The sequence below is a fragment of the Falco cherrug genome, chromosome 5 (assembly GCF_023634085.1).
Source record: "Falco cherrug isolate bFalChe1 chromosome 5, bFalChe1.pri, whole genome shotgun sequence".
Classification (NCBI taxonomy): domain Eukaryota; kingdom Metazoa; phylum Chordata; class Aves; order Falconiformes; family Falconidae; genus Falco; species Falco cherrug.
The window spans coordinates 77,614,381-77,627,289 of NC_073701.1; the positions used below are offsets into that span (position 1 = coordinate 77,614,381).

General features: G+C 62.0%; 1 protein-coding gene across 1 annotated transcript; it reads right to left on the bottom strand.

Moving 5' to 3' along the window:
- Window positions 1–5,832: 5,832 nt before the first annotated feature.
- LOC129736184 (acrosin-like) lies at window positions 5,833–11,717 on the bottom strand. The gene is made up of 3 exons (XM_055711978.1): window positions 10,709–11,717; window positions 10,099–10,364; window positions 5,833–5,933 (listed from the first exon to the last, which is right to left on the bottom strand). The coding sequence occupies exons 1-3, from the start codon at window positions 10,885–10,887 to the stop codon at window positions 5,833–5,835; spliced, it is 546 nt and encodes a 181-aa protein (XP_055567953.1). The 5' UTR covers window positions 10,888–11,717.
- Between the last annotated feature and the right edge of the window lie 1,192 nt (window positions 11,718–12,909).

Here is a 12,909-nt window from a genome sequence, read left to right on the forward strand (position 1 = left end):
GGGCTCAAGGCTGCTTTGTGTTTTGAAAAGGGACCTGCTGCCGGCTCCCATGGGTCTGCTGAGAGCAGGCAGAAGGCGGCCTTGGAGAAGACAACTTGTGTGCTGGGGAAACTCTGCTCTTCCAGCACCATGTTTGGCAGGTGGCTAGCGGGGAATGCCGTCAGAGGTGGCCACGCTTCACAGCTGCTTGAAGGAAGAGCTTGGGGTGACTTGGAGGAGAGGACTCTGGCAGGGACAGCAGTAGCCAGGCAAGCCCGTCCAGTAATGGCACGCAAGTCCGAGGTGACCTAGCTAAGAGCACCCAAAGACCGCGTGTGTTGACAGATGGGGCAAACCTGGGAGCATGGCGGGGCAAAAGAAGCGGGGTTGGCCCCGTTTCTGGGAGGAGAGCAGGGCTGAGAAAGGGAGGAGCCAGGGAAGGTGAGGGGCACGTATAAGGATGGCAATTGGAGAGCAGGGGGGATCGAGGAGACTGTCACACAGAAGCAAAGTGCTGGCTGCTTCGCTTGCCTGAGCCCTGTGCCTGATCACCACAGAACCCGCTGGCCTCTTTTGGAGAGCCACCCCAAAGCCCTTCCTGTGTGGGACCACTCTGCACCTGCTGCGCGGTGGGTCCCCAGGCCTGGCTGCTAGCAAAGGCCGACGGCAAGACACGCCACAGGCAGCCAGCGCTTGGAAAGCCACAGTGTCTCTGGCCAGCTGCTGCTGGGAGCCCTGTGTGTGTGCGCAACTCACTAGCGAACCTGAAGCTGGACGAGGTGACAAGCAAGAGGGGAGAGAGAGCCTTTCAGGCATGTGGATGGCCTGTGGCTGCAGCCAACGTGCTTGCTCATCCCCAGCATCTCCACCTTGCAAGAGGACCAGGCCTGCCAGCCACTGGCCACCTCTCCACCTCCTGGAGGCAGGAAGGACTTGCAGGTGCTTGAGCATGCATGCCTGTGGTGACGCAAGTCGGTAGGGACTCCAAAACTCCCTATCTGCGTGGCTGGGTTCAGGCAAAATGGCTCTTCCTTGTTTTTAAGTATTGCTTATATATCTTAGATAGTACATGTGTCACATGCTGGTAGGCTTTCTGTCTTCTTTTTCTTCCTTGCTATTTGCTGTTGCTGCATGTGCCGGTATGCTGCGGTTTTATGTTCCGGGTTTTCACATGCTGTTCACATGCTTGACGTTTTTGTGGCTGTCTTAAAGGTACACGACTAAGCCTTCAAAGTCAACTTGCTCGTGTGCAGACCCCTACACATGCCCTCACCTAGGCACGCCCCCCCTGCGGGAGCTGCAGAAGGGCCTGCCTCTGAAGCTGTGTAGGACCGTCCTCCTCTTGCTCTGCGCTTGGTCCCCGGCAAGCCATGGTGCTGCAGCTCCCAGCTCTGTTCCCACCCATGGCTGCAGGGCACGCCTCCGGCTGAACTGGGATCTCTGGAAACAAGGGCATGCCCTTTGCTTCCTCTCGATCATGCAGTGAAAGGAACACTTATGGCTCTGCGGATGATGCTGGAGCATGCTCCCTCCCGGCACAAGTCCGGCTTTCTGTCAAGAGGCCTCAGGCGTACCTCGTAGCACAGAGCGCAAGGTCCACTCCCCTGCACTCCTAGCAGGCTTGGTAACATCCCCTACACACAGCTTGCTCCCCCAGCACTGCGATAGTCAGAGGTGTCACCAAGCCGAAGGCGCCGCGGAGCTCTCAGGCTGAGCGTGGTCAGTTGTGGGCAGAAGGGGGTCTGCTGGCTCCGCAACAGGGGTCCTGTGTGGAGAAACCCAAGGGGATGGAGCGGCCAGAGGGCATGCTGTGGGAAGCAGCAGGGCCAAGGTCACCAGTGCAGCCACAAACCTGAAGAAGAGCCTGGCACAGGACCAGGCAGAGCCTGCAGGCAGTCATACGGGAGCCCCGATACTACAGCCAGTAGGTGACCAGGGAGCGGGGGACAGCCAAGCAGCAGCAGCTGCTTTGCTCCCCGCTCAAAGCTACTGGCGCTCCCTCCAGCCACGGCAGCTGTAGGCTTGGGCTTGGCAACATGGCGCAGCTGTGAAAGCAGAGCAGCCTGGGGAAGCCCAGGAACTCCGCGGCATAAGCAAAGGCCCAAGCTCGTGGATCTGCCCTGACCCCCAGCTGGCCGTGAGAGTCCACTTTCAAGTTTGCTTGCGCCTCGTCCAGAAGCACCCGGGGTTCCCACCAGGAGCCAGCCTAAGGCATTCTCTGCTTCCAGGTGCCACCCCCAAGGCCCCGAGCCCTGCGATGACCTGCCTTCCCTTCTTCCACTCTGTCCTCATGCTTCTCTCAGAGCGGGCAGAGCTTCAGCCCTTTGCAGTGACCCTTTGTGCCCGACGTGGCAGCCCGCCTCCTTCGGCAGGTGCCGGGCGCGGAAGTCCTTGCCTTGCACAGGAGACTGAAGTGGACTGGCGCGTGGTTAGCCGTGCAGACAGAAACACTTTATTGCGAGAAGTCAGCCAGCTTCATTCTGCCCTTGCGAGGAGCGCGGGCAGGACAGAGCAGGCCTTTGACACGGAGGTTGCCTTTGCTTCAGCAGGCATTGCCCCAGCGGGAAGCGGTGGTGGTGCGCTGCAGCCTGCCCTGGACCCTCTTCATCGTGCTGCTCCAAGCTGTTTCCCCCTTAGGTACTGCAGGAGCTCCTGCAGCCGAGTAAAGAAGTCCAGCAGCTTCTGGACTGGAAACGGGCAGGGTGTAAACCTGCCCGCTTCTGTTGGCCTTGGCCTTGGCCTTGGCCTCTGGACGGGGGTGTAGGTGAAGACCGGCTGTGGCCTTGCAGTAGTCGTTACTGCTAGGCGCAGGCCCATCTGCGCCAGGATCCAGTCGTAGAAGTGCTGGGTGGAGGTGTAGACGCCGGGCTTCCTTGCTCTCGCACAGCCCGTCCCCCAGCTGGTCACACCAACAAGCCAGAAGTAGTCCGCGCGCTTGTCTTGGCACACGAGAGGCCCACCGCTGTCCCCCTGCAGCGCAGGAGAGAGGATGAAGGGGTTGCTGGGTGGCCAGCGTCAGCCCGGTGGCGGGCTCCTTCTCTCTCACAGCACCTGCCAGAGCTGTATGGAGTGGCCAGGCAAGCTCTGTAGAAGCTTGCCTGGCAGGGGGCGGTGGGCTTGCAAGGCAGGGCTCGCTCTCGCTGCGGCACGGTGATGCTGCAGGTGTAGGCAGACGGCTGTGTCAGGCTTGGGATGGTGGAGCTCTGGGCTGCCAAGGGCACCGGGTGGGCCTTCCAGGCAGAGTGTCATGCCTCTGGGACAAGGCGGGCAGGCCCTGGGCAAGGGCCTTCCCGTGGGGAAGGGCGGGGGAAGGCCCTCATCGGTGGGGACCCAGCCATGGGAGTGTGAGTGGCCAGCAAAAGGCCGTGAGTGACGGCACACGTTTGGGCGGTTGTGGCGGGGCTGCCTGTGCTGCCGGGGCTTGGCTTGTAGCACACTCCTACCTGGCAGGTGTCGATGCCGCCCTGCGGGTAGCCAGCACAGATGTTGTGGGTGTGGATGGCCCCTCTGTACCACCCGCTGCTGTTACAGACCCTGGCATCGATGAGGTGGACCTGGGCCTCCTGCAGCGCGTATGCCGATGCTCCAGCTGTGAAGAGCACAGAAAGGAATGAACACCCAGCAGCTCACTGCCAGTTCTCCTCCCCCTGTCTGGCGGGCTGAAGGCTTATCCCGGGGCTTGGCTTTGCATGCGGAGAGGCGTTGGACCGCTCTTTCCTTTCTGCCTTGCTCTGGGGGAATGGCTCAGGCCCATCTCCTTAAGAGGCATACGTCCCCACAGCCTGACTCTGGCTTTCGCCTCTGCCATCAGGAAGCGCAACCTGCCTCCCCAAGCTGGCCAAGCTTGCACTCGCGCCGCCACTAGGTTTTGGCAACTCACCTCTTGCATTCCTGGCACCCCAGCCACTGACGTAGCAGGCTGTCAGCTCTGAGACTCTCAGCGAGGCGTCAGGCACACAGGCAAGCTGTACGTAGCTGTTGCACTGGACAGGCTGGTCCAGTTCCAGCAAGGCAATGTCGTTCCTCTGCGTGACATTCCGGTAGTGCTGGTGAACCAGCAGCTGCCTGACGTTGCGCACCTGAGCCTCAGGGCCCAGCTGAGTCAGCTGGGTGACACCGAGCACCACACGCAAGGCGGTGATGTACCTGCAAGGCAGATGGAGAGAGGGCTCAGAGGGAGCGCAGCCACATGCTGCAGCAGCCTGGCACTTGCCCTGCCTTCTGCTTGGCAAGGGAGAGAGGCAAGCAGCGCTAGGGAGGCTGCGACTGCCCTGGCGTGCCTTGGGCTCAAGCAGTGTCCAGCTGGAGGCTGCTGGCAAGCAGTGGCACGCGAGCCCAGCCTTCTCCTGAGCAAGCCTCTCGGCGGGGCTCCGGAGTGCCCAGGCACTGGGCGTATACTGCAGGGCAACGGGATGGCAGTAGCACGTGCTCCTGCGCTCAGGGCACCTGCTAGTGTTGTGGGGCTAGCCCCGACCCCTGGTCCTCCTTACCTGACCTCGATGAAGCAGTGGGCTGCTGTGAGGACCCACTGTGGGCTGATGAGGGAGCCCCCACAGATGTGCGCCGTGCCTCCTTCCAAGAGAGCCTGGATGCTGACGATCCAGGGCCAGGCCCCTGGCTGGGCATCTGTGCCACCCACGACGCGCGACATGCCGTAGTGCAAAGCCATGGGCCGAAGGCCGCAGCTCCCTCTGTAACCAGAAACTCCTTACTGTGCTGCTGGATGGCTTGCGCCGTTGCGGCTGAAGGCCAGCTGTCTTCCCTCCCCACACGGCATGGCCAGAAGGGCCGAGGAAACCCGTGGGGCGTGCGCCCGCTCCCCTCGCCCCGCTTTCTGCTTCAGCCCGTGGACCAGTTGTGCCGGCAGCCCGGGAGCTGGCAAGGAGCTGAGCCTCCCAGACGGCCTTCAAGAACCTGTGGGGTGGCCATGGGGGACAAGCAGGCCCCCTCCAGTGAAGCCCACAAGGGTTGCCCAAGCTCCCTCCCAGAGCCTGGGGCCACTTACCCACAGCTGTCCCACGTGCCGTGCACAGGACAGCACACGGCCAGCAGGACAATGAGGACATGCAGAAAATCCATCGCTGCCAGCGACATGTGGCAGTTGCAAGGACGAGGGCTTGTCGCCACCAGTACGGCCGCCGTCGTACTGCCCGCAGGATTCCCGTTGCCTGGGGTTCCCTTGGACGTGGGGCTGATGTCACAGAGTGCCCGGTTCCGGGTGCTGGGCGTGGTGGTGTCGGGGGGGTGGGGGTGGGGGGGGAGGGGAGGCAATAGGAGGGGTTCCAAGCAGGAGTGGAGGCAGAAGCTGGGATCGCACACCCCGACAGAGCCCCGTGCAATGCCCTGCTTGCGCTGCGCCATCAGGGTGGGCAGGCCCCGTGGCAGGCAGCGGCGCCTGGCTCCCAGCTCTGCCTGTTAACAGCTCACAGGACAAAAGCGAGCATGGCCTCGCAGCCTCTTTGCGAAGTTCCCTGCCGCCCTGCTCTCTGCAGCCCTGTGCCACCGTCTCCTTCCCAATAAAGAGACACCAGAGAGCGGGGCTACTACAGGCAGCACGCGCGTGCCTGGGTGTCCAAGAGCCAATCTCTCTTACGGCTGCGGCCGGCAACAGTGCTGGGCAAGCCAAATAAGCCACGCGTAGCCCAGCACTGTCAACCTTGCTGCACAAAGCACAGTGAAACACAGGCGCAGCACAGTCCTGGCTGGCTATGTCAGCCACAGCAACGCCCTCTGGCAGGCTTCGTGTCCTTGCTGCCTATGAGCTCGATTGCGGTTCTGGGGGCACACCGAGCAGGGCACTTGTGGCAAGGACAAGCAAGGTGAAATTCTCGAGAGAGAAGGATGCTCCTGCTCTCAGCCGTACGTGCCATTGTTGTCCATGGCTTTGGTAAATCCTGCATCAGCCTTGTCTCGTGCGTCTGCCTTCTGCCGCTGTCTGGCGGAGCCTTGCTCACCTGCTGGAGTGCAGGAGAAAAGCAGGAGCCAGGCACGTGCATTACGGTTGCGCAGCAGGGCTAGGTCCCTGGAGGGTAGAGGGCAGTGGCTTGAAGGATGGCAGCCCCAAAGCTTGTGAGAGGTGCGGCAGCTCCCTGCTGCCATCCTGGCTTGTGTGGCGAGGCGTAAGGCACAGAGCGGAGGGAGCAACCGGGTCCCGAGGAGGAGGACCACGCAGGCTCTGCCTGAAAGCGGAAGAGCTGCTCTCAAGGCGCTTGAGGCGCAGCCCGGCTTCCTAGGCCCCAGAACCGGGCCTCCAAGCAAGCGGGCTCAAGGCTGCTTTGTGTTTTGAAAAGGGACCTGCTGCCGGCTCCCATGGGTCTGCTGAGAGCAGGCAGAAGGCGGCCTTGGAGAAGACAACTTGTGTGCTGGGGAAACTCTGCTCTTCCAGCACCATGTTTGGCAGGTGGCTAGCGGGGAATGCCGTCAGAGGTGGCCACGCTTCACAGCTGCTTGAAGGAAGAGCTTGGGGTGACTTGGAGGAGAGGACTCTGGCAGGGACAGCAGTAGCCAGGCAAGCCCGTCCAGTAATGGCACGCAAGTCCGAGGTGACCTAGCTAAGAGCACCCAAAGACCGCGTGTGTTGACAGATGGGGCAAACCTGGGAGCATGGCGGGGCAAAAGAAGCGGGGTTGGCCCCGTTTCTGGGAGGAGAGCAGGGCTGAGAAAGGGAGGAGCCAGGGAAGGTGAGGGGCACGTATAAGGATGGCAATTGGAGAGCAGGGGGGATCGAGGAGACTGTCACACAGAAGCAAAGTGCTGGCTGCTTCGCTTGCCTGAGCCCTGTGCCTGATCACCACAGAACCCGCTGGCCTCTTTTGGAGAGCCACCCCAAAGCCCTTCCTGTGTGGGACCACTCTGCACCTGCTGCGCGGTGGGTCCCCAGGCCTGGCTGCTAGCAAAGGCCGACGGCAAGACACGCCACAGGCAGCCAGCGCTTGGAAAGCCACAGTGTCTCTGGCCAGCTGCTGCTGGGAGCCCTGTGTGTGTGCGCAACTCACTAGCGAACCTGAAGCTGGACGAGGTGACAAGCAAGAGGGGAGAGAGAGCCTTTCAGGCATGTGGATGGCCTGTGGCTGCAGCCAACGTGCTTGCTCATCCCCAGCATCTCCACCTTGCAAGAGGACCAGGCCTGCCAGCCACTGGCCACCTCTCCACCTCCTGGAGGCAGGAAGGACTTGCAGGTGCTTGAGCATGCATGCCTGTGGTGACGCAAGTCGGTAGGGACTCCAAAACTCCCTATCTGCGTGGCTGGGTTCAGGCAAAATGGCTCTTCCTTGTTTTTAAGTATTGCTTATATATCTTAGATAGTACATGTGTCACATGCTGGTAGGCTTTCTGTCTTCTTTTTCTTCCTTGCTATTTGCTGTTGCTGCATGTGCCGGTATGCTGCGGTTTTATGTTCCGGGTTTTCACATGCTGTTCACATGCTTGACGTTTTTGTGGCTGTCTTAAAGGTACACGACTAAGCCTTCAAAGTCAACTTGCTCGTGTGCAGACCCCTACACATGCCCTCACCTAGGCACGCCCCCCCTGCGGGAGCTGCAGAAGGGCCTGCCTCTGAAGCTGTGTAGGACCGTCCTCCTCTTGCTCTGCGCTTGGTCCCCGGCAAGCCATGGTGCTGCAGCTCCCAGCTCTGTTCCCACCCATGGCTGCAGGGCACGCCTCCGGCTGAACTGGGATCTCTGGAAACAAGGGCATGCCCTTTGCTTCCTCTCGATCATGCAGTGAAAGGAACACTTATGGCTCTGCGGATGATGCTGGAGCATGCTCCCTCCCGGCACAAGTCCGGCTTTCTGTCAAGAGGCCTCAGGCGTACCTCGTAGCACAGAGCGCAAGGTCCACTCCCCTGCACTCCTAGCAGGCTTGGTAACATCCCCTACACACAGCTTGCTCCCCCAGCACTGCGATAGTCAGAGGTGTCACCAAGCCGAAGGCGCCGCGGAGCTCTCAGGCTGAGCGTGGTCAGTTGTGGGCAGAAGGGGGTCTGCTGGCTCCGCAACAGGGGTCCTGTGTGGAGAAACCCAAGGGGATGGAGCGGCCAGAGGGCATGCTGTGGGAAGCAGCAGGGCCAAGGTCACCAGTGCAGCCACAAACCTGAAGAAGAGCCTGGCACAGGACCAGGCAGAGCCTGCAGGCAGTCATACGGGAGCCCCGATACTACAGCCAGTAGGTGACCAGGGAGCGGGGGACAGCCAAGCAGCAGCAGCTGCTTTGCTCCCCGCTCAAAGCTACTGGCGCTCCCTCCAGCCACGGCAGCTGTAGGCTTGGGCTTGGCAACATGGCGCAGCTGTGAAAGCAGAGCAGCCTGGGGAAGCCCAGGAACTCTGCGGCATAAGCAAAGGCCCAAGCTCGTGGATCTGCCCTGACCCCCAGCTGGCCGTGAGAGTCCACTTTCAAGTTTGCTTGCGCCTCGTCCAGAAGCACCCGGGGTTCCCACCAGGAGCCGGCCTAAGGCATTCTCTGCTTCCAGGTGCCACCCCCAAGGCCCCGAGCCCTGCGATGACCTGCCTTCCCTTCTTCCACTCTGTCCTCATGCTTCTCTCAGAGCGGGCAGAGCTTCAGCCCTTTGCAGTGACCCTTTGTGCCCGACGTGGCAGCCCGCCTCCTTCGGCAGGTGCCGGGCGCGGAAGTCCTTGCCTTGCACAGGAGACTGAAGTGGACTGGCGCGTGGTTAGCCGTGCAGACAGAAACACTTTATTGCGAGAAGTCAGCCAGCTTCATTCTGCCCTTGCGAGGAGCGCGGGCAGGACAGAGCAGGCCTTTGACACGGAGGTTGCCTTTGCTTCAGCAGGCATTGCCCCAGCGGGAAGCGGTGGTGGTGCGCTGCAGCCTGCCCTGGACCCTCTTCATCGTGCTGCTCCAAGCTGTTTCCCCCTTAGGTACTGCAGGAGCTCCTGCAGCCGAGTAAAGAAGTCCAGCAGCTTCTGGACTGGAAACGGGCAGGGTGTAAACCTGCCCGCTTCTGTTGGCCTTGGCCTTGGCCTTGGCCTCTGGACGGGGGTGTAGGTGAAGACCGGCTGTGGCCTTGCAGTAGTCGTTACTGCTAGGCGCAGGCCCATCTGCGCCAGGATCCAGTCGTAGAAGTGCTGGGTGGAGGTGTAGACGCCGGGCTTCCTTGCTCTCGCACAGCCCGTCCCCCAGCTGGTCACACCAACAAGCCAGAAGTAGTCCGCGCGCTTGTCTTGGCACACGAGAGGCCCACCGCTGTCCCCCTGCAGCGCAGGAGAGAGGATGAAGGGGTTGCTGGGTGGCCAGCGTCAGCCCGGTGGCGGGCTCCTTCTCTCTCACAGCACCTGCCAGAGCTGTATGGAGTGGCCAGGCAAGCTCTGTAGAAGCTTGCCTGGCAGGGGGCGGTGGGCTTGCAAGGCAGGGCTCGCTCTCGCTGCGGCACGGTGATGCTGCAGGTGTAGGCAGACGGCTGTGTCAGGCTTGGGATGGTGGAGCTCTGGGCTGCCAAGGGCACCGGGTGGGCCTTCCAGGCAGAGTGTCATGCCTCTGGGACAAGGCGGGCAGGCCCTGGGCAAGGGCCTTCCCGTGGGGAAGGGCGGGGGAAGGCCCTCATCGGTGGGGACCCAGCCATGGGAGTGTGAGTGGCCAGCAAAAGGCCGTGAGTGACGGCACACGTTTGGGCGGTTGTGGCGGGGCTGCCTGTGCTGCCGGGGCTTGGCTTGTAGCACACTCCTACCTGGCAGGTGTCGATGCCGCCCTGCGGGTAGCCAGCACAGATGTTGTGGGTGTGGATGGCCCCTCTGTACCACCCGCTGCTGTTACAGACCCTGGCATCGATGAGGTGGACCTGGGCCTCCTGCAGCGCGTATGCCGATGCTCCAGCTGTGAAGAGCACAGAAAGGAATGAACACCCAGCAGCTCACTGCCAGTTCTCCTCCCCCTGTCTGGCGGGCTGAAGGCTTATCCCGGGGCTTGGCTTTGCATGCGGAGAGGCGTTGGACCGCTCTTTCCTTTCTGCCTTGCTCTGGGGGAATGGCTCAGGCCCATCTCCTTAAGAGGCATACGTCCCCACAGCCTGACTCTGGCTTTCGCCTCTGCCATCAGGAAGTGCAACCTGCCTCCCCAAGCTGGCCAAGCTTGCACTCGCGCCGCCACTAGGTTTTGGCAACTCACCTCTTGCATTCCTGGCACCCCAGCCACTGACGTAGCAGGCTGTCAGCTCTGAGACTCTCAGCGAGGCGTCAGGCACACAGGCAAGCTGTACGTAGCTGTTGCACTGGACAGGCTGGTCCAGTTCCAGCAAGGCAATGTCGTTCCTCTGCGTGACATTCCTGTAGTGCTGGTGAACCAGCAGCTGCCTGACGTTGCGCACCTGAGCCTCAGGGCCCAGCTGAGTCAGCTGGGTGACACCGAGCACCACACGCAAGGCGGTGATGTACCTGCAAGGCAGATGGAGAGAGGGCTCAGAGGGAGCGCAGCCACATGCTGCAGCAGCCTGGCACTTGCCCTGCCTTCTGCTTGGCAAGGGAGAGAGGCAAGCAGCGCTAGGGAGGCTGCGACTGCCCTGGCGTGCCTTGGGCTCAAGCAGTGTCCAGCTGGAGGCTGCTGGCAAGCAGTGGCACGCGAGCCCAGCCTTCTCCTGAGCAAGCCTCTCGGCGGGGCTCCGGAGTGCCCAGGCACTGGGCGTATACTGCAGGGCAACGGGATGGCAGTAGCACGTGCTCCTGCGCTCAGGGCACCTGCTAGTGTTGTGGGGCTAGCCCCGACCCCTGGTCCTCCTTACCTGACCTCGATGAAGCAGTGGGCTGCTGTGAGGACCCACTGTGGGCTGATGAGGGAGCCCCCGCAGATGTGCGCCGTGCCTCCTTCCAAGAGAGCCTGGATGCTGACGATCCAGGGCCAGGCCCCTGGCTGGGCATCTGTGCCACCCACGACGCGCGACATGCCGTAGTGCAAAGCCATGGGCCGAAGGCCGCAGCTCCCTCTGTAACCAGAAACTCCTTACTGTGCTGCTGGATGGCTTGCGCCGTTGCGGCTGAAGGCCAGCTGTCTTCCCTCCCCACACGGCATGGCCAGAAGGGCCGAGGAAACCCGTGGGGCGTGCGCCCGCTCCCCTCGCCCCGCTTTCTGCTTCAGCCCGTGGACCAGTTGTGCCGGCAGCCCGGGAGCTGGCAAGGAGCTGAGCCTCCCAGACGGCCTTCAAGAACCTGTGGGGTGGCCATGGGGGACAAGCAGGCCCCCTCCAGTGAAGCCCACAAGGGTTGCCCAAGCTCCCTCCCAGAGCCTGGGGCCACTTACCCACAGCTGTCCCACGTGCCGTGCACAGGACAGCACACGGCCAGCAGGACAATGAGGACATGCAGAAAATCCATCGCTGCCAGCGACATGTGGCAGTTGCAAGGACGAGGGCTTGTCGCCACCAGTACGGCCGCCGTCGTACTGCCCGCAGGATTCCCGTTGCCTGGGGTTCCCTTGGACGTGGGGCTGATGTCACAGAGTGCCCGGTTCCGGGTGCTGGGCGTGGTGGTGTCGGGGGGGTGGGGGTGGGGGGGGAGGGGAGGCAATAGGAGGGGTTCCAAGCAGGAGTGGAGGCAGAAGCTGGGATCGCACACCCCGACAGAGCCCCGTGCAATGCCCTGCTTGCGCTGCGCCATCAGGGTGGGCAGGCCCCGTGGCAGGCAGCGGCGCCTGGCTCCCAGCTCTGCCTGTTAACAGCTCACAGGACAAAAGCGAGCATGGCCTCGCAGCCTCTTTGCGAAGTTCCCTGCCGCCCTGCTCTCTGCAGCCCTGTGCCACCGTCTCCTTCCCAATAAAGAGACACCAGAGAGCGGGGCTACTACAGGCAGCACGCGCGTGCCTGGGTGTCCAAGAGCCAATCTCTCTTACGGCTGCGGCCGGCAACAGTGCTGGGCAAGCCAAATAAGCCACGTGTAGCCCAGCACTGTCAACCTTGCTGCACAAAGCACAGTGAAACGCAGGCGCAGCACAGTCCTGGCTGGCTATGTCAGCCACAGCAACGCCCTCTGGCAGGCTTCGTGTCCTTGCTGCCTATGAGCTCGATTGCGGTTCTGGGGGCACACCGAGCAGGGCACTTGTGGCAAGGACAAGCAAGGTGAAATTCTCGAGAGAGAAGGATGCTCCTGCTCTCAGCCGTACGTGCCATTGTTGTCCATGGCTTTGGTAAATCCTGCATCAGCCTTGTCTCGTGCGTCTGCCTTCTGCCGCTGTCTGGCGGAGCCTTGCTCACCTGCTGGAGTGCAGGAGAAAAGCAGGAGCCAGGCACGTGCATTACGGTTGCGCAGCAGGGCTAGGTCCCTGGAGGGTAGAGGGCAGTGGCTTGAAGGATGGCAGCCCCAAAGCTTGTGAGAGGTGCGGCAGCTCCCTGCTGCCATCCTGGCTTGTGTGGCGAGGCGTAAGGCACAGAGCGGAGGGAGCAACCGGGTCCCGAGGAGGAGGACCACGCAGGCTCTGCCTGAAAGCGGAAGAGCTGCTCTCAAGGCGCTTGAGGCGCAGCCCGGCTTCCTAGGCCCCAGAACCGGGCCTCCAAGCAAGCGGGCTCAAGGCTGCTTTGTGTTTTGAAAAGGGACCTGCTGCCGGCTCCCATGGGTCTGCTGAGAGCAGGCAGAAGGCGGCCTTGGAGAAGACAACTTGTGTGCTGGGGAAACTCTGCTCTTCCAGCACCATGTTTGGCAGGTGGCTAGCGGGGAATGCCGTCAGAGGTGGCCACGCTTCACAGCTGCTTGAAGGAAGAGCTTGGGGTGACTTGGAGGAGAGGACTCTGGCAGGGACAGCAGTAGCCAGGCAAGCCCGTCCAGTAATGGCACGCAAGTCCGAGGTGACCTAGCTAAGAGCACCCAAAGACCGCGTGTGTTGACAGATGGGGCAAACCTGGGAGCATGGCGGGGCAAAAGAAGCGGGGTTGGCCCCGTTTCTGGGAGGAGAGCAGGGCTGAGAAAGGGAGGAGCCAGGGAAGGTGAGGGGCAC